This window comes from Sarcophilus harrisii, chromosome 2 (genome assembly GCF_902635505.1).
Source record: "Sarcophilus harrisii chromosome 2, mSarHar1.11, whole genome shotgun sequence".
NCBI classification, from domain to species: domain Eukaryota; kingdom Metazoa; phylum Chordata; class Mammalia; order Dasyuromorphia; family Dasyuridae; genus Sarcophilus; species Sarcophilus harrisii.
Window position 1 is genome coordinate 522,240,267 of NC_045427.1, and position 21,834 is coordinate 522,262,100.

The 21,834-nt window shown below is 36.0% G+C and overlaps 1 protein-coding gene across 9 annotated transcripts in view; it reads left to right on the forward strand.

Moving 5' to 3' along the window:
• Window positions 1-21,834, forward strand: part of HERC1 (HECT and RLD domain containing E3 ubiquitin protein ligase family member 1) — a 189,782-nt gene that overhangs the window by 18,808 nt on the left and 149,140 nt on the right. For all 9 annotated transcript variants that reach the window (XM_023497786.2, XM_031955414.1, XM_031955415.1 and 6 more), the window contains exon 2: window positions 3,552-4,507. In XM_023497786.2, the coding sequence (XP_023353554.1) occupies window positions 3,578-4,507 (930 nt within the window). In that variant the 5' untranslated portion in view covers window positions 3,552-3,577. The remainder of the gene's footprint in view (window positions 1-3,551; window positions 4,508-21,834) is intronic.

The following is a 21,834-nucleotide window of genomic DNA, read 5'->3' on the forward strand; positions in this document are numbered from 1 at the left end:
CATCCACTCAGTTCCCAGTTTCTGGCCACTACAAAGAGGGCTGCCACAAATATTCTTGCACATACAGGTCCCTTTTCCTTTTTAAAAATCTCTTTGGGATATAAGCCCAGTAGTAACACTGCTGGGTTATGCACAGTTTGCACAGTTTGATAGCTTTTTGAGCATAGTTCCAAATGTGCAGTACATTTTCACTGGCTACCCTTTATGCTTGGAATTCTGTGTTTCCCCTATTCTCCCTTCTGTTTCCCTGATTTCTTTCAAGTTTCTGCTAATTGTACCTCGTAATGCCCATGCCTTTCTTCTGAGATTTTCTCCAATTTCTTTCTATCTCTCTTAATCTCCTCCCTCCCTCCTTTGCCTATTGTCTCCACCTGTTTCTGGAGGGCAGAGTCTGATTTGTGGTTTTTTCCCCCCCATTGTATCACCAGGGCTTACCTTAGTCCCTGACATAAAATAGATGCTTAAAAAATGCTCCTTGTTGCTTTCTTAAACCTATGTTAATGCTATACTTGATGTGAATTTTAAAACCAGTTTACCCTTAGGTAATCCCTTAGGATGGAACTCTTTATCAGTGTCCATTGTCTCTTCCACCTCTGAGCATCTTTAAGCAACCTTTGAATCTTGAATATCATATTTTAGACAGATTAGGGACCTTGTCATCTAAGTGGATTCTACCTGGCTCCTCCTTGAATCCCTCCCTCTGAGCTACCAAACTCCTCCCTGGTTCTTCCCCTTAACTCATTTATGACTCTTATGAGAGCCTGTGAAATTCTTTTCACATAAATAAAATGGCACTCCTTTGAAATCTCTGATTTTTTCAGGTTGATTGAAATATAGCCAAATTTCTATTATGCTATTTTTATAATATTCTTTACAACTCAAATATATTATTCTCCTGAATCTATTACATATTACCCCTCCCGATGACTATTTTATCTCTTCATTTTGTCTGTAACCTCTTCTCCTAAATAAAGGCATCTTTTGGCAAAGGGACACTTCTTGTGAATTCATCACATGTGCCTTATGATGAAGTCAGGGTAGTTATTTCTCATTCAAAATAAACATGTAACAAGTTCACAATGACCATTCTCTTTGCCAAAAGGTAGGTTTATTTTGGAGACGAGGTTACAGACAAACACAATACAGACAAATACAATTACAGACAAAATAAAGAGGTAAAATAGGCACCAGAAGTGACAAATATGAAATAAAATTGGGAGGACAATAAGGTTACCAAGGAAAGGCATTTGGAGAAATCCATTAAGGGAATATGCCATGAGGTAGGAGTACACCATCGACTGGCAGGTTAGATACTTAGAGGTGTTTAGCAGACTGAGCAGAGTTGGCTATAGTAAGGAGAAAGATGCCATTAAAGGGAAGATGCTCTTGAGGGGTTAAGGGAAGGGGAAAATAGACTACCTCATAGTGGACCAAGTCCTGAAAAGGACTCAGTAAAGATCTTCATCATGAGCAGATCTTTATTGGGGAAATACAGCTTTAGGAGTTTCCCAAAGGAGCAGAGGGAGGATTCTCAGGGAAGAATTTGGTAGTTCAGAGGGATCAAGGAGGAGCCAGATAGAATGCATAAAGATAGTAATCAGCATCTCAAAAATTGTTTAAGAATGCCAGAAGTTTGAGGGATAGCCAATGGAAGTTGATTAAAGAGCTGCATCCTCATACTTACTTACACAAGTGAGATAGTGTGGGACTTAGTTATGCCTGATAAATAGCCAGACAGACTTCTCTGTGACAAAGGAGGAGAGTAAGCTGAAAGTTCACATCATCTTGCTTCTCTGACCCCATGATGGTAAACATACCAATAATGGACTTTTGGTGGAAAAAATGAATTAAAGTGAGTCTTCCTAAGTAGTTTTAAATAAAATTCATCCTGGGAATATTGTTAGTTAAGCTAATAATAAAGCTATTAAATGTGTTAGCATGAATGCATGCTATCTATATGTGCTAGTATATAATACTTTCCAAGGTTTGATTTAAGGCATTTGTTATATATCAGTGACATCCCATTTTACTCCCATTCCATTAAGTGAGTAGTAGATAGGTAGCTGTGAATACTGGAATAAATACTTGGTTGCTGAGGACCTGGTACCTTCCTTTCATGGAAACATGGATGCGGTATACAATATTTCCAGCATTCCTCTTGTTTAATAAAGCTGTTGACACTGTTGTATAACAAAATATTTTTTAAAATTCATAATGGTTTCATTAGTAATCAGTTGAATAAAATTTGTGTAAGTTCACACTTTTTACCTTTTAAAGTTTTGTTTTGTTGTTATTTCAACTGGGTGAACTTTTAAAGATCATTAGTATTCTATCTTTTTAACTCAAAATTCAAAGCATTTTTTCTCAAGATAACTTTGAATTTAGAATCAGTTATACTTTGATTTATGACAATGTTTCTTTTGGAGAGAAATTTTCTTAAAGTCTACAGAATCATTTAGTACAATGAATGTATGTAAAGTGGCTGATATTTATCAACTACTTGTGTTTATGCTTTTTTAATTGTCTTAGTGACTTAATTTTGTTGTATTTATTGACACTGTTAGCACTTTAGAAGGGTGATTGTGGAATCTCACAGAGTGGTGCTTTTAAAAAATACTTTTATATCCAGGTATAATAATACAGATTGAAACAACTTCAGCAAATCAAAATACTTTTTTCTTGACATGATTAATATAGTTAATGAGCATAACTAAGAAAGCAAATTATTTTTTGGAGAAAGGAATATGTCAACTGCAAATTTGCACTCAATTTTAGCACAGCTTTTCTTAAACAAAGAAGTGAATTTCAGACTTTAGGGTTATGAGGAGAGTTACATTATCTTTTTTTTTTTTAATTTAAATTTTTTTCTTTTGAATTTGATAAATATCAAAAAAGGATATTCCCTTATATAGACTAAAACAGAAAAATAATATATATAAACTAAATCTGTATTATGAATAGATTATTTTTTAAAAAATATATATATATATAATAAATTCACTTTGTTACTTTCAAAGCTATCCTATTTGTTTTCTTTTGAAATTCCTTTGTTTTCTCCTAAGCATTTGAAACAAAAGTTTAAGTGACCTTAATTTATTTTTTCTTTTGTCCTTTCCTTTCTTAAAGTTTTTCTCTTGGAATTATTCTACTTTTATTAAAACCTGAAGCATTGTTAGATTTGATCATCCCAGTCCTTTTTTCTAGAGGATATATGTGCACTAAGAAAAAAAATTACCATCAGAACTTGATGAGCGTTTATATTCATAGTATTTAGGTATAGAAAAAATTCCTTTTAATTCTGTGACTTTCTCATTTATGGCTACCATTCTGGAAGTGTTGCTAAAGTGAACTGGACTCTTTTATGTTGTTTCCACTGGCTCTTTATTTTGCAGTGGATTCAGCCACTGTGAAGGGAGTAAGCATGGACACTAAAAATTTTGGTATTTGTATGTCTTTATAATTTTATAATTGTAACATATAATACTCTTAATAATCCAGAATCATTTCATGTTTATTACTTGTTTAATTATTTCCATTTTCTTCTGTTTTAGGATTAATGGCAAAATAGTTAACCACCATGGCAGCGATGGTTCCACCGGTGAAGCTCAAATGGCTTGAACATTTAAACAGCTCCTGGATCACAGAAGACAGTGAATCTATTGCTACAAGAGAAGGAGTTTCTGTTCTATATTCTAAACTGGTCAGTAATAAGGAAGTTGTGCTTCTGCCTCAGCAGGTTTTGTGCCTCAAAGGACCTCAGTTGCCTGATTTTGAACGTGAATCTCTTTCAAGTGATGAGCAAGATCACTATTTGGATGCCCTTCTTACCAGTCAGTTGGCTTTGGCTAAGATGGTATGTTCAGATTCCCCATTTGCTGGAGCACTTCGTAAACGACTTCTTGTACTTCAACGTGTCTTTTATGCACTTTCTAATAAATATCATGATAAAGGTAAAGTGAAGCAGCAGCAGCATTCACCAGAGAGTAGTTCTGGTTCAGCAGACGTCCATTCTGTTAGTGAACGGCCCCGATCAAGCACAGATGCCCTCATAGAAATGGGTGTTCGAACTGGACTGAGTTTATTATTTGCACTACTCAGGCAGAGTTGGATGATGCCTGTTTCAGGACCTGGTCTCAGCCTTTGTAATGATGTCATTCACACTGCAATAGAAGTTGTGAGCTCTTTGCCACCATTATCTTTAGCAAATGAAAGTAAGATTCCACCTATGGGTTTGGACTGTTTATCACAAGTGACTACATTTCTTAAGGGAGTAACTATTCCAAATTCTGGAGCAGATACTTTAGGTCGTAGATTAGCTTCAGAATTGTTGCTTGGTTTAGCAGCTCAACGGGGTTCTTTAAGGTACCTTCTTGAGTGGATTGAAATGGCTTTGGGTGCATCAGCAGTTGTACATACCATGGAGAAAAACAAACTACTGCCAAGCCAGGAAGGAATGATCACCTTTGATTGCTTTATGAACATATTAATGCAGATGAGGCGTTCTTTGGTACGTATTAATTTAAAAAAAATTTTTAATATAAAGAAACAGGCTGAATATTTAAACATTTCTAACTTTTTTGATTGTTAATCTGCTTTCAGTGAATCAAATGGTAATGACAAATGATTTGGCATTCATTTTGATAAATATTTTTTCCTTTGTGTTTATAATACTTTGATAAAAGAAAATTATTTGAATGATGAGATCAGGATAGCAATTCCTAGTTCCAAGTAAACACGTGACAAATTCACAATGGTCATTCTGTTTGCAAAAAGTAGGTTTATTTAGGAGAAGAAGTTATAGACAAAATGAAGGGGTAAAAATAGGCACTAAGGGTGGCAAATATGAAATAGAGTTGGGAGAGCAAAAGGGTTATTATCAAGGAAAGGCATTTTGCATTAAAGGAATATGCTGTGAAGTAAGGAATATGCCATTGATTGGCAGGTTAAATCCATGGAGGAGTTTAGCAGACTCACCATAGTTAGCTACAATAAAGAGAAAGATGCCATTAAAGGGAAGACATCATAAGGGAGAAAGAGGCTTAGTCCTGTAAAGGACTTTGCAAAAATATTCATCATAAGCAGATCTATAATAGGGGTTTATTGGGGAGGAGGGAAGAATTTGGTAGCTCAGAGGGGGAGGGATCAAGATCAAGGAGGAGCCAGCTAGAATGCACCTGGCAGACCAGGTCCCAGATCTGTCTAAAGATAGGCTAATCAGTATCTCAAAGGTTGCTTAAAGATGCCCAGAGATTTGAGAAATAGACTGTGGAGGTTGATAGAGAGTTCCATTCTTACAAATTACTATATACAAACAGGATAGTCCAGGACTTGATTATGCCTGATAATAGCCAGAAGGGAAGAGAGTAAGCTCAAAGTCCACATCAAATGCTAGTTGTGAATAATATTTATAGAAACTAGGACATTTGAAGTTCTATTTTTGGCTTTGTTACTAACTGAACTAAACGATCTTAATCAAAGCATTTTACTTTCCTATCCTTTAGTTTTTATCATTTATAAATAGAAGATTCTCCCATAGCCTGAAAATTGTTTGTTTTCATGATGTATAAATTTTTGATTCTTATGAGACAATTTTATTTATCATATGCCCAATTTTACTTTTAGAGTCAGATCATGCTCAACTTTATCCCAGTCTTTTAAACTACCTGATTGCTGATATCAATATTGAATATATGGTATACATTTCCACATAAAATATAGAAAAACAATTTATCCATGTTAAGTTCCTTGAAATTAATCTTTGGCATTGGCTATTATATGTTAAATTTTTCTATTGAGTTCAGGTTTGGTTGAAAAAGTCCTGAAAATCTACAAGTTTGTTGAATGTCTTTTTTTTTTTTTTTTTTTCCCCCATTCAATCTTATGGATGATTTTGCTGAATATGATATTTTTGGCTATAGGCCTAATTCTTTTGATTGCTAGTATATATGATTCCAGAACCTTTTCCTGGAGGGAAAAGACAAGATTCCATGTCTTTTATTGTGGCTGCTGATAGCTCCTGTACAATTCTAATTGAAACTCCAACATATTTGAATTGTTTTTTTTTCCTTGTTTCTTGTAAAATTTTCTCTTTAATCTCAGGATTTTGAATAATATTCCTATGTGTTTTCCACAAAGGATCCCTTTGCAGTGGTGATGAGTGGATTTTTTTCTATTTCTAGTTTTTCCTCATTTTTTGTCACTCCAGGAGAATTTTCTTGCCATTATTGTGTCAAGTTCCTGTTTTTGGTCACAGCTTTCAGGTAGTCCAATTATTATTATATTTTCTCTTCTTGTTCTATTCTCCAGATCTGTTGTTTTTCTTACAAGATGTTTTACATTCTATTCTATTTTTTCATTCTTTATATTCTGTTTTGTTATTTCTTTGTCTCTTATAGTTTAACTGGCTTCCTCTTGCCCAATTCTAATTTTCTAAGAGTTATTTTCATCTTTAAGATTATTTCTCCTTTTCTAGTTGATTGACTTTTCATAAACTTCTTATTTTTCTTGGATATCTTTTATTTATTTCCTTGCCCAATTCTAGTTTTCAAAGTTATTTTCATCTTTAAGCTTCTGTATCTCCTTTTCTAGTTGATTTGATTTTTCATAATTTTATTTTTCTTGGGTGTCTTTATTTATTTTTAGTTTTTCCTCAGTGTCTGTCATTTGATTTTAAAATTCTTTTTTGAGCTCTTCTATAAATTCTCTCTGGGCAGGGAACTTTTTAATATTCTGGGGTAGAAGAAACTTTTTTTTGTAACTTCAGTATCCTCCTCTGAAGATGAATCCCAGTCTTCCCTGTTCCCAGAGTAAGTTTCTATGGTTGGGTTATTTCTTTGCCCCTCCCTTTCCTCCTTCCCTTCCTCCCTTTCTCCCTTCCCTCCCTCCCTTTCCCCCTTCCCTCCCTCCCTTTCCCCCTTCCCTCCTCTCCTTTCCCCCTTTCTTCCTTTCCTTCTTCCCTCCTTTTCCCCCTTCCCTCTTTCTTCCCTCTCTTCTGACCTGAGATGCCAAAATAAAAACTTTATCTTCTTGCAAGTGCCCCCCAAACTCAGCTAGCCCCAGGGTTCCCCAATTGAGAACTTTCTAAAGGGCTAATCTATAGGTGTTTTCATTTCATACTGATTAATTAATCTTTTGGGGTTGTTCCAGGAAGACCACTGTTCTGCCCCAAGTCTTCTTGATTTTTCATCATTCTATGTTTGCCCTGAGGCTCAAATTTGTTCCTTTTGTGTCTGGAGAGCTTGAAAATTACTGACTTCCACCATCTTCCAAGAATCCTCCTAGGGGAGAGAATATAGCAAGAGAAATGAGCTGTATTCTCTCTGAGACTATCATATTATTATACTCTTCCCTTTTTTAGGTAAACTCCTTGAAAAAGCTCTCTGTTCTCACCTCACTCCCTAGACCAGGGGTCCGTCCTCAAACTTTTTAAATAGGGGACCAGTTCACTGTCCCTCAGACTGTTGGAGGGCCGGACTATAGTAAAAACAAAAATTTTGTTTTGTGGGCCTTTAAATAAAGAAACTTCATAGCCCTGGGTGAGGGGGATAATCGTCCTCAGCTGCTGCATCTGGTCTGCGGTCTGTAGTTTGAGGACCCCTGCAGACCTTTGCAGTTTGATTTCTTACAGTATCATTTAACTATAGCTGCTCTCTCCAAAGTAAGTGTGAGAAATTACTCCTTTGGACTTGAGGCAGGTACAGTTAAAATTTTTAAATTTCAGCAGTGCAGATGTGGGTGTCCTATGGAATAGGAATGAGCTGGAGTTGGTGTGGGTCTAGTGGTAAAGAATTGAGGTGTGAGAATCCCCTCTGGTCCATGCAGATCCAAAGTGAAAGAATTCACAAAACCCAAAATCTGAATGTCAGAAAAGGGAAGTTTATTAACACTGAGAAGCCAATTTTGCTAGGAAGACAGACTCCTCAGTGGCAGGGTTGTCCTATAAGATAACAAAAGGTTAACACTGAGAAAAGGGTATCTTCACAGCGGGCAAGAGTCCTGGCAGGCAGATGTGCCAAGAAGAGCAGTTCCTTGGCAAAGCATCATCCTGCTTCGAACTTAAGCAAAGATTTGGGGTTCAGAGTTATTGATATTTTTATTGATAGTCTGGGGGTAGGGCTTCCATTGAATGAGATTCCTTCAATTGTCCCCAGGCCTAGATTGCCACTTGAAAAGAAAGTGCTGATCTTGGGAGTTTCATGCCACTTAATAATTGGGAATTGAAGCTACTGGGAGTGGTCCTGGGCTAATCTTAATGACACCACTTAACTGCTGAAGGGTGGGGGGGTCTCTGTCAGAGGAGAGTTTGAGTTCACCCCAAAAGTCAAGGAGGACACAATTTGCATCAGAATCAATACTTGTCCTACCTGAAATTCCAGTCTCACCCTTGATACTCCATTGGCTGAGTACCAGAGATCACAACCAATCAGGAGTGTGTGATCCCCCCTATGTGAGTGTGAATCTCCTCATTTGATTGCATCACTTGGCAGTCACCTTATTTGGAAGTTCCCCTGATTACCTATTGACTAAATACTATCCTATCTGAAGAGTCTAATTCTTCCACATGAGTGAAAATGATCACATCATTTTCTCTCTCTTCCTCCCTGTAAGTGGTTTTCCTCCTGTAATCCTTATTCTAATTTTTTATCCTGCTGGGTTCTTATTAACTTATTCTATGTCCTAACCTCCATTTCTTGGGTTTCAGTTTTATTTTTTTTTAGTTTAAATTTCATCTCTCTGTGTTTTTCTAATTCACTTTTTATACTTAATAGAAATTAAACCCCCATCCAACTGTCACATTTACTAATGCTTTTAACTGCCATATATGATGGACTTTTCTTAATCCTTTCTCTTTAACTCTGTATCATTACTCCCTAGACCATCCATTCTTTTCTTCTTTTCTCTGAATTTTCATGCTCTAGTCTTTTTTGGTTCTCCTCTCCTTTTATTGATCATCTTCTATAGCCTGATCTCTGATTTTAAGTGAACTCTCAGGCTTTATTTTGGGTCCTTAATATATTTTCTCTGGCAAACAAAAATTAGTAATACTACTTAAATTAATTTACATATTCAGTGCTATACCAGTCAAAATATCAAAGAGTTATTGCATAGAATTAGAAAAAATAATAATTTACATGGAGAAATGAAAGGTTAAGAATCTCAAGGAAAATACGGTGGGAAGATAAGCTTAATGGTAGCCAATCTCAAACTATAATACAAAGCAAGTAATAATCAAAATATTTAATACAAGAAACCATTACCAGTCTCTTAATTCTAATGCCTTCTGTCTATTCATAATTTCTTGTTTGTACATTATATGTTATTGTTTTATTATACATTAGTATGTCCCACTAGATTGTGAACTCTTGTTATGGAAACAATTGGGATATTTAGGTGTCTTTTATCAGTCACACAGTTAATAGGTGTCTCAGACTGGACTAGAACTCATGTCCTCCTGACTCTAGGGCACAGTGCTTTATGTATTTTGCACTACCTGGTGATCCTAGATTGTGAGCTCTTTAAAGGCAGTAACTGCCTTTTATCTTTTTTTATATCCTGGTTCTTAAATAGTATGGGCATATATGTATGCAAGATACAAATGTGGTTAAACATAGTGGCTTAATGTTTGATAAACCCAAGGACTTCTACTACTGGAAGAAAGACTTACTGTTAAACTCCTAAGAAAGTTGGAAAGCTGGCATGAAACAGATTTAGATTAATATCTCATTCCATATGCAATATAAATGAATAATAATACCTAGGTTAAAAAGATCACCTTAAAATTAGAATAGGAAATAAAATTGTTGTGTCCTGCTTTCTAGAGCCCTTACGCAGGGGTGATTAAGATATACCGTCCTGGTGGAGAGTGATGAGGCAGGACTCCCAAGGGTGGTGGAAAAATGGAGGCCCTTTATTTCAAGGGCTTTCCCCTTTATATAATGTAACAAAAACATTATTGCTCACCTGGGACCACATAAACAACTGCTATTGTCCGTAGTAGTGATACCACCTCGGTATCTTCAATCTTCTGCTTCTCGGTATCTTCTGCTTCAATCTCAACACAGGTTGTCACCGCCCTCTGACTTCTCAGGAAGGCGGAGAGCCTTTAGGGGAGATGAGGGAGCCAAACCAGACATTGTCAGGAGGTTCCCTCTGGGCTGAAGGGTCTTATACCTCACCCATAGTTTCCGCACTGACTGTGGCCCTCTACAGGAAAGGAGATACTTTCCAAAGCTTTGGATATAACGTAGAGGATATAATCAAATAAGAGAGGAAGAAGATAATTTTTAAAAAAGATTATGACTACATAAAACTGAAATGTTTTATAATTTTTTTTTTTTTAAAGAGAGAATTGGAGAAGCATTGAGGTAATAGTGCTAGGGACTTTTAAAAAAGGAAGAAAAGAGAAAAGAATCAGTGAGTTTTTAAAAGTTAGCAGAAAAAAACAAGTTCATATGGGGACATATAATCATGGCAGAGTTGGAACTGCCATGTGAAATATGAATTAAAAAAAATATAGATTTTTTTTGGGGGAAAAACTTATGTGAAACTAGTTTATTTAATAATTAGGGAAGAATAATGTTGAAAGGCTTTTAGAACCCTGATAAGCCATGTTTGAAAAAAGGGAATATGAGGCATGACTTTTACCTTTGGACATAGCTAATATAGAAATTTGTTTTATTGGACAATGAAAACAATGTTTTAAGTGGGTTTTTTTGTTTGGTTGGTTTTTTTTTTTTTTGTTTTGTTTTGTTTTTAATTTGCTTGGCCTGGGAATAGTTGGGAGGGGCAGAATAATTAAAAGAAATACTTGTAACTTGAAAAATAAACTACAAAAAAGTGAATAGGTGTGATAAATAAAAGTTAATAATGAGCAAAAGAATTTGTAGGCTAACTGGAAATTTTGCTTAGCTAATGGTTTTTTAAGTGGTTGAATAAATCCGGCACATCATGTACAAAAAAAGTATTTTGGCATAGTTTCTTAGAGTATTCTTTCAATAAATACATTCAAATGAAAAAAAAAAAAAAGAAAAAGCTAAATCAAATATATCTGTTCACTTTTATATACTCTTATTTTTTGTTGTTGTTGTTGTTGATGTTTTATTATGTTGATGTTGCTAAGAAAAAAAAAAGAAAAACTAAAAACCTTGGATCCCTTAGTATTGCAAATAAGGGATGACAACAAAAATATTAATAATTATTGATTCATGCCTCCTTTCCCAACTTTATAAGGAATCTGTGAGTTCATATAATAGTGTGTCCCTCTTCAGCATCCTATGGATTGTATAATGAAGGCATCATTGATGACCATTTCAAAAGAGAATCAGCAGGTTTTGACAAACAATTCTATAGCAGACTACATCTTATAATCAAGTAATTTAACTAAAGGTGTAGAGAATACAAGTTCTTCTACAGTGCTTTATTGTTACATATAAAAATCTTTTGATTTAGCCAAACAAAGCTTAGACTTTAAAGATGTTCTGTCTTTTCTACTGATGATCTCCTGTGCATATGTAAAAATCATTTAGATTACTTGAAAGATGAATAAGATAATTTTTTTCAACCCAGTAATTATTAATATCAAGACAAGTATGAAATAGCAATATATAATCACCAAAAGTATTCACTACTATTTGAAGTTAACATACAGCAAAAGCCAAGTAGAAGAGCCTCCAGGGCCTCAAAGAATGAAAGTTTCAAGTCATGCATAGTGTGTTCAGGAAGGGCATATTGTATTTGAGTATGCTGTGAGACATTTATCCACATGGATTTGTGTAGGAGAAACAAGCAAGGGTGCTATCAGAGATGTAGATCTGGAAAAGAAAGTGGGTCAGACAGATAAAGAGGGGCAGAGCAGAAGCTGCCTAAATGCAGTATTTTCTGTAGAGTGTCAAGTTTTAGAGGATTTCCCCATTACCCCACAAAAGCAAGGTGTTGATCTGTAAAGAAATTTTCTGAGGGGCTGATATCAGAAATATCTGGAAAGACTTGCATGAACTGATGCTGAGTAAATTGAGCAGAGCCAGGGGAACATTATACACAGTAACAGCAAGAGTACGTGATGATCAACTATGATAGACTTAGCTTTTCTCAGCAGTACAGTGATCTAAGACAGTTCTAATAGACTTGGGATAGAAAATGCCATTTGATTTAGAGGGAGAACTATAGAGACGGAAGGCATATTGAAACATTATTTTCTCCTTTTTATTGTTAGCTTTTTTTTTCTTGTTTTTCCCTTTTGTTCTGATTTTTATTTCACAACATGGCTAATAACTTTTTACATCTCACTCATAAAAGTCCGTTAACCTTTGCACAGACAAATCTCCTTACACAGGATGGATAATTAATCCCTAAATTCTCTGCTAATTCTCTTGCAGAGAACTACTGGGAGTGTCCTCCTTTTCTTGCCAATAATCTGTCCAGAGTCACTCTATTTTCCCATGCCATTCTGCTAGTGGCATGTAACTACTCTGCTATTCCCTTTATTGCCTCACTGGTGTAATTTATCCAATAATATTTACTCACCAGAGTAGGAATGACCCAAATCCAGAACTAACTAGATTTCTAGCCTTGAATTCATCAGTTGATTCTTCCTGATTGAGTCTGTCTTTGTTCTTCAAATGCCAGGGTAAAAGGAATAGCCCACTGGCTTAGTGCCCAGTCAGTTCCAGGCAAAGCAGGTTTGCTGTCTCCATAGTACCACCTCAGGTTTGCTTGGGGTATGCTCATCCCTGGGAGATGGCAGAGCTCCCCTCAGTTACATCCCAGACTTGGGTACCTGCCACTACAGTCCCTAGATTTTGGAATCTTTTATCCTCTCATGACACAGATTGATCTCCAAAGCTAAGATAAGGAGCTAGTATAACCTGGTTTATTCCCTCATAGAAGGGAATAGGTAGAACAAAACACTTCCGTTCTCCCTAGAAATGTTATTTGAGGAACAGGAGGATCCTGTGCTTGAATTCACTCTCATGTTTTTCCATAGCCAAAGGGAATAGCACTATTTGGGAATGGAATAACCCTTAGCACAGACATAGACATTGTTTTTTGTCCAGACTGAATACTTTACCAATTCTACTTAGGCATTGGTGTCCATCACTTGCCTTAAGTCCTTAACTTGATTCTGACTTCCTGAGAAATCTATACCTATTACATCTATTTCCACCTTTCTCTTTTGTTGTGTCCTGTTTTCTAGAGCCCCAAATTGGGGTGATTAAAATATTGAGTACTGCTTTCTAGAGCCCCCAAGTTGGGGTGACAAAACATACCATTGCTTTCTAGGGCCCCCACACTGGGGTGGTTAAAATATCCTGCTTTCTAGAGTCCCCAAGCTGGGGTGACAAAATGTACTGTTGTTTTCTAGAGCCCCCACACTGGGGTGATTAAGCTACCTTCCTAGTGGAGAAGTGATGAGGCAGGACTTCTGAGGATGGTGGGAAAATGGAGTCCATTTATTTCAAGGGCTTTCCCCTTTTATAATGTAACAAAAACAACACTGCCCACATGGAACCACATAAACAACTTGCTATGTAGTTTGCCACCTGCTATCACTCTACTTCAATCTCAATACAGGTTGTCACCGCCCCCTGACTTCTCAGGAAGGCCGAGAGCCCAACCAGACATTGCCAGCAGGTTTCCTCTGGGTTGAAGGGTCTTGTGCCTTACCCTGAGTTCCCCCACTGCTATGACCCTCTACACTCTTTGATCTGCATTTTCTAAATGTCCAGCCCTGGTAGCAAACCAAACATTATTCTAAATTGGACAGGCATTCCATAAAATCCTTTTTCTCCATCAGGACATAAATACTTATTTTAACTACTTGTCTGCGACTAGTCAAGCCTCTATAATTATATAATTTGACAAGCATGAAATTGAATAGTTTGTGAATTATCTTTCTTGTAATATTAGCCCGAATTTTAACTCATTGTTCCTCATCCTGAGTCCCAAATACTTTTGTAGCTTTAATGGTATATAACACCATTTAACATGTATTTCAACATATTTAACATGTATTGGACTACCTGACATCTGGGGGAGGGGAGTGGGAGGAAGGAGGGAAAAATTTGGAACAGAAAATTTTGCAAGGGTCAGTATTGAAAAAATTACTCATGCATATGTTTTACAAATAAATAAATGAATGAATAAGTAGATTTTTAAAAAAATTCTATATAATACCCCCCCTCCTTTCACAGGATTGATGAACTTCCTAAGGGGAAACCCAGATACTGAGTAATTTGGGGTCCATTCACCAACCATTAATTTTTCCAAACCAATGGGGCCCAAAGTCCTTTGGAGTATGTGGCAGTGATCTCATCTTCTGAAACTGTTTCCTGCTGAGAATAGGCATCAAGCAGTGTCATACTGAACAGTCCTATTTGGGGGGTTTGAGCTGATTGAAGATTCAGTGGGTTGATTCAGACCCCTGAAGCTGGTCAGTACAGCTGTTTGGTGCTGAACATTTGAAAGTTAATTGCTCAGAGCCTAGAGGAAAACAAACCTAAGAGAACTAGAGAGAGAGCACTGAGAGCAGAAGCCTTATTCCTGCTTCCTGCTTACCCCTTCACTGAAGATTCTGTAAATAGCTAGTTAGGCATCATCTCTTTTAATAAAGACTACATTATAACCCAAAAGCAATTTTCAGAAAGGGGTAATCTCATCAGAATAACAAAGGTTTTCACAAAGTCTTTCCTTAACAGGTCTTATTTATCTGTCAAAAACAGTATATTGAGATAGAGGAATTAATCCAACTTCTGCATGAGGCATATGGGTTAAAGCCTCTCTGTCAATATTTTTTTTCCCTTAGATAAGTATCCCTCTTTTGAGTTTCCACTGGTTTGGCTCTGGGATTAGAAGCTGGCCTAAGGATATTTAAAAAGCACTCAGAGCAGGGGAAGAGTAGAAACCCTCTTTTGTTCAGGGTCTGTTGTTGGATGGCCTGGGAGAGGCCAATGGAGATTGGCCAGCAGTTTTTCATATCAAATAAGTTATTTATAAGAAACATGTTTGTGCCACAGGACACGCACAGGACAAATATTCCCACATTAATAATAAACTTAAATAAAATTGACTTTCCACTGATGAAACAAAATATATGCCAAAATCCTCTTCTCTAAACTATACTGAAGATGTTTCAGTTTTAGTTTCAATAATCAATAAAATAAGATCCCACAGATAGTTGTATCAATTTTTCTTATGGTGTTTTGAAGTCTTTAAGGACTTTATTTCATGTAACATATACATTTAGCAACAGAAAGATGACTAGGTCAAATACTCATTTACCTAATTATGAGATTTAATGACTACATATTTTCAGATTGAAAAAAGCAAGGTATTACTTACTTGAGTTATGCTTGTGGATTCTATTGACCAGTTACTCTAATTATAGAAATTTGTTATAAGAAAAAAAAGCAGGGGCATGATTATAATCCCAAATTCAAAACTCAAAACAATATCAATTATAGTCCCAAGACAGTTTATCTCAATAGCAAGTTTCATTAATCAGGCATTTTAGATTCTAAACTGCCTATCCTATGTAAACTATGTGCAGGACTATTAAATTAAAATCCTCTTCTAGATACTTCAGGAAAGCAATATCACATTTGCTATCATATTCATTAAACAATGAGAACATGGTACACTTAAAAAATGTTACAAAATTTTGTTGAAGACAAATGAAGATCTTAGTAGAAATAATCATTTTCAGAGAACTTGCAGCTCTAACAAACTTCTCTTTAAAGTTCCTTGCATTGCTGAGTATCAGAACCTTTGATACAGCATCACAAATGACTTTGTCTTAAAATAACTACTGACTTGAAAAATAAAAACAAATATTCAATTATTAGCACAATGTAAACATAAGCTATTCCTTTAAGCAATTAAAAGAATTTCATTTAACCAGCTGGGTGGCACAGAAGAATAAAGGGAAGTGAGCAAGAGTGAGTGAGTTTACCCCTAGGGGAAAAAGGCTGGAAGGCCAGGGCTAAGCAGCCACATCCAGTGGGAGAAGGGTGGACTATGCCCTTGCCTTCCCTAGCCAATAGATCTAAAATAAAAATATGAAATCATACAAATTACTAGCATACAGCTTTCAATTAACTACCAAAAATCCTAATTAAAAAATTTAAGAAATTTAAAGATGAAGAGTTTGGAATTTTATACCTAGAACCAAGCTTTTTATTCAAATCTGGCAAGTTAACAAATTAGGAGATGGGACCCCAGAGCAGGGACTGAGTCTGCTTTCCCTACCTATCTAACACCACCTTTTCTGCCATTAGAGTTGCTATAGGCTTTCCCCCTTACAAAAAGTAATTACCAATTTTAGATTTCAATATTTCAATAATAACCCCAAATAACTTAATTAACAATCTCACAATTTTCGTAAGTGATAGCCAGACGCACATAATATAGCCTATCACAAAAAAGGATAGGAATCTCATGTAATTTATAGTCAAGTTTCTAATTTTAACACATTAATTGAAAAATTTATTTTAAAAATCAGTACTTTAAGAGATTCTAACTGCATGTTCCATCAAAACTCAGTCATCTCTTAGTTGTTTCCAGATTCACACAAGCCAGGAAAGGGTCAAATATCAATTTTTATCTTAAGAAGGCAAGCCTTTTCACCTTGAGGTTGTCAATTGCATAGCCTTACTAAGTTGACTCTAATTAATGCTAAAACAAACTGCTAATTGTCCTTTTAATCTTATCAGTTGCTTTTACAATCATCCCTTCTTGTTCCTTGTTTTTAAAACCACCTTTTTTTTTTTTTTTTGGAAAAATTTCTATGAAATTTTATAAACTCTACCCTTTGAAAATATTTCTTTGTTAAAGGGAGAAAGTAAGACAAAATTTAAGATTAAGAATATTGATAATATCTAAATAACTTTGAACCAAATTTCACAAAATTTATATTATATGCCCAGCAGAGCTGACAAAGTTTTAAAGTATAGTTCATACAATTTTTTACAAATTGCCTATTATACAATTTAGAAAGCAACATAGTACCTTAAATATATGTAATCTAATAGGAGAGATAAACATGTGACCTCTTTAAGTAAGTTTGAGAACTCTGTTTTAATATCCATTTTTTAAAACGTCAAATCAAATACAGATTGAAATTCCTAATAACAGTGCTTCAGTATTATTGCAAATATTTCTAAAATTGTATTCCCAAATGCATCAATTCTGTTATATGCAATTTATATTTAAACACACAGAAATTTAGGTCACATATTTGGGAGATAGCTCTTTCCTCTCAAAAACTCCATTTTAGATTGCCCAAAATCTTTGAGATAACTGTAAATTGGGGACAGCTAGGTGGCGCAGTGGAAAGAACACTATCCCTGAAATCAGGAGGACCTGAGTTCAAATCTGTCCTTGAGACACTTAACACTTCTTAGCTGTGTGACCCTGGGCAAGTCATTTAACCCCAGTTGCCTCAGCAAAGAAAGAAAGAAATGGCTGTAAATTTTTTGAGACCTAAGGTGGAAACGGACCCCTGGGAGCAAAATGGAAGTGGCTCTTATCTCCTCCCTAAATTTTATATTCTTCCCTAAACTTAGTCATGTGGACTGTTCCAATAGGGAAGGGGGGGGGGGAAGATTTTAAAGTGTAAAGTGAATTTCCCTAGATTTCCCCATGTCACTAAAGATAGACTACACCCTTTTCCAGAATCCAGAGTCCCTTGAGAAGAATTTTGGGACTCTGGGAGGTCAGGGGACATAGGGATCCATCTAGAGAGAAACTGAGGCTGCTTTCAAAGCATGTGGTAGAGGTTTCCTTGGAGAGACTGGCTCAGAAGTCCACGTGCATCAGCCTTGATCATTGCTCAGTCCCTTCTAGGGAAAGAAACTTGAAAACTTAAGAAAAATTTAGGTTGGTTTTCATTTTGATGCCTGACATGCAAACAGAGACTTAAAACAGAGATACAAAGCAAGTGCTTTTAAATTCTAAAATGCCCAGATCTTTTCCTTTGCAATTCAGCTGACTTAGAGAAATATAGAAGACAAAACACACACACACACACACACACACACACACCACTTGTAGATTCCATTTTTTTGTGTGTGTCTAATACAGAGTTGTTCCTTCCCTGCCTCCTGGGGAAGAACCTCTTCTCTTCCAGAACTCCACTTCTGTACTAGTTTCTTGTAAATATCTCTTGTGCAGACTCTTCCCGCGCTCCAGTCTGGAAATCTCCACACTCCAGTGATTCCAGCTCACTAGTATTTACTCAGCCCTAGATTCCCTGATAATCTCCTATCTTCCAGGACTATATGAGAGGTATGCCCCGTGAGTTCCACTTCTGGGCATCATTAAATCCCTCATCTTACCAATCTGTTGGACATCTCAGACCCAGTAAGATGGCCCCAGTCACTACCAAAGACAAGACTAGATACCCTTAGTTGATACTTAAGAGTTGCTTGACTGCTGCAGGATGTACTCTTTTTTTTTTTTTTTCCTTCCTGATTTCCTGGGTTCATTAGTGATTTTACTTATCAACATGATCCTAGGATTTTGCAGTTTATGAGTGGGGGACTTGGAGCCTTGCCAGGAGGCTGTTCTGTTGAAATCAACTATCAGCGGGATGTGTCTCCTTATGCTTTAAAAGGAGGCCACCTTCAACTCATAATGTCTGGATCCTGGATGAGTCCCCATTTGTAAGAAACAAAATATCTTACCAAGACTGCCACTGACTCACTGATGATTGCTGGAAAGATTTATTTTATTTACATTCTTGCAAGAATGGGTGCCTAGGTGAGTAGACACACCTTTGAAACTCCAGAGGCAGCATTTTATTTCCTATCCTGAAGCACAAGTCCCTTCCCTGATTCCCCCTTAATTGGATGTTACTAAAGTTACACGAATATGAATCTCCACCTCTCGTTATAGCTGTTCCTGCCCCAAAAGAACCCCCATTCTAGAAAGGGGAAGGTGACCTCCACTCTTGATCATTCTTTGATGTCCTTGTAGGTTTCAGTTTTCTAATTCTTTCTTTTCTCAATTTAATTTTCATAACTGTGGAAACTAAATACATGTTCATCCATTTCTTTAAATCTCTATTTGAGGAAATAACCTATTGACCAGCGCTTTGCTTACTTTTAATCTGGCTCTGCTCCTGACTGGATTGCTTTTCAACTTTGTCCCTTTATGATTACTTCTTTTTGTCCTTTTAGCATCTATTCATTTATTATCTTCTGTTTTAAAATGTAAACTCCTTGAGAGCAGTACTCTCCTCTTGCTTTTGTTTCAGTGCTTAGCATTGTATTTGGCTTCTTAGTAAGAGCTTAATATGTACTTTTAGTTGAGAATTTGTAAGTCTAGGAGGAGGGGAAATGAAAGAGTTGATATGAAAGAGCTTTTAATATATTCCTAACAAAGGAAGAATAAAGTCATTTGAAACTGAGGAGTGTGGAGAAGATAGGAATTGAAATAATGGAGGTTTGGAAAAAAGGGGGTAGTGGAAGGAGGCTGAAGAACAGCTAACCCTAGTGTGGCTCAACTGCCAGCTAAGTTCAATAGGTTGAATTTATAGTGAACCTAATCTGCATGGTTTTAGATTTCATTTAATGAGGGGGAAATAGAAGGAGTGCTGTGAAGGGGAAAAAAAATTCAAGAATGTAGAGGAATTCATTAATGTTTTCCAAAGAATTCAGTGGAAGAGGACCTTTAGAGTGGCAGGTGAGTGAATTGGCCATGTAAACTGGGCAAAGCGATTAAATTGGTTAGGGATGATGGGTGAATGGCTTGCATTAATGTATAGTGAAATGCTTTATTTACCTCATGATACATTAATAAGGTATAAGTTGCACATTTTTATTGCCTTTTGTCTTTTTTTTTTTCCTAGCAATGTCTATTATATTCATTATGAAACTAAGACTTAAAGAGCATTTACAGTGTTCATTGTTTTTATAGTCTTTTGGTCTGTTTTACAACTGCTATATTTTTTATATTTTTATATTTTTATTCTCATATTACAGTTGAAGAAACTAAGGCTTAGAAGATGATGAGCCACTAACCCAAGGTCACATAGCTAGTCAATAGCAGTGAACACCTGAATCTAGGTTTCCTATATGAGTTATTAGTGAGTGTTTTAACTTTTTTTTTTTTTTTTAAAGAAATACCAAACTCTCCTATTTAATTCCCACCTAATATATTCATCTTGTATAGGGTTTGGTAAGGTTTTTGTTGATGTTGTTGTTTTTCTTCTTGATAGAGATAACACTTAAATCCTAACACTGGGGGAAAAACTGGAATATATATCTTTGTCTTTAGCTTGACTAGGAAGAAAAAAAAAATCCTTAATGATGACTATCTTAAAAGAGGCAGCATGGCATAATAGATAAGAAAGTTAGCCTTGGAGATGGGAGGACCTGGTTCAAGTCCCACTTTTAACATGTACTGATTCTGTGACCCTGGACAAATTTAACTGTTCAGTCCTTTAGGCAGTATTTAAGATTATAAATTGTAGAAAAGGTGCTATCTTATATTGATTGAGAACATTTTCTCATCTTGGAGCTAATCAAAGTTTGGACTAGATAATATCTAGTGTTTCTTTTACCTATAATATTTTGTGATTCTTTTGAGACTGCATCTAAGTCACTCATTGAAGAGGAAGAGTTAGGAGACAAGTCTTCAGTTCAACGTTTACATGCCATGCATTGTGCTAAGAGCTAGTGATTCGAAGAAAGGCAAAAGATAATTCCTGTGCTCCAGGAGCTCACATTCTAATAGAGGAGACAAACACACAAGGAAGTTATATACAAGATAAATGGGAAATAGTTCAGTAGAGGGAAGGCACTGAAATTTAGGGAAATTGGGAAAAGATTTTCTTTAGAAGATAAGGTTTAGCTGCTGGGATGTATAGGAAGCCTAGGAAACTGGGAGGCAACGATAGAACGTTGAAAGCATTTCAGGCCTGGGGTGGGAAATAAAATGTCTTGTTTGAAGAACAGTAAAGAGACCAGTTTAACTTCATCATAAAGCTTATATTTCAGGGGTGTTGATAAGATGTAAGAAGACTAAAAAGGTATGTGTATGTCAGCAGATTTTGAATGGCAAGTTGATTTTATATTTGAAGGTGATAGAGAACCAGTAGAGTTTATTGTAAAGGGGATAGGAGCTGTTAATGTGATTAGACTTATACTTCAGGAAGATAGCTTTGATAAATGAGTAAAGGATGGATTGAAATATGGGAGAAGAGACTTGTGGCAGGGAGATTATTAGGAAATTTTAGCACTATAAAGGTGGGAGGAGATGTGAAGAAAAAATCAACAGGCATTGGCAACAGATTTGATTGGGGGATGAGAAGGAGTGAAAAATTGAGGATAATACCTAGGGGTGTGAACCTAGGTAACTGAAAGAATGGTGATAACCTTAATAGTAATAACAAAGTTAGGAAGGGGGTGCCCTGAAGTCAGGAGGACCTGAGTTCAAATCTGGTCTCAGACACTTAATACTTCCTAGCTGTGTGACCTTGGGCAGATCACTTAACCCCAATTGCCTCAGGGGAAAAAAAGACAAAAAAAAAAAAAAAAAGACAAGAAGAAAGAATTTGTGGGGAAAGATGATGAGTTCAGTTTTGGACATTGTTGAGTTTAAGGTGTTTATGGATCTTCCATTTTGAGATTCAAGACTGAGGAAATTGAGGCAGAGAAGTTAAGGCTGAAAAAGTATATTTGGGAATCATTAGAATAGATATGCATGTATTACATTATGTGCCATCTAGGGGCGGGGATAGGGGGAAGGAGGGGAAAAGTTGGAACAGTAGGGTCAATATTGAAAAATTAATTACCCATGCATATGTTGCATATATTCTGTAAATAAAAAGCTACAATT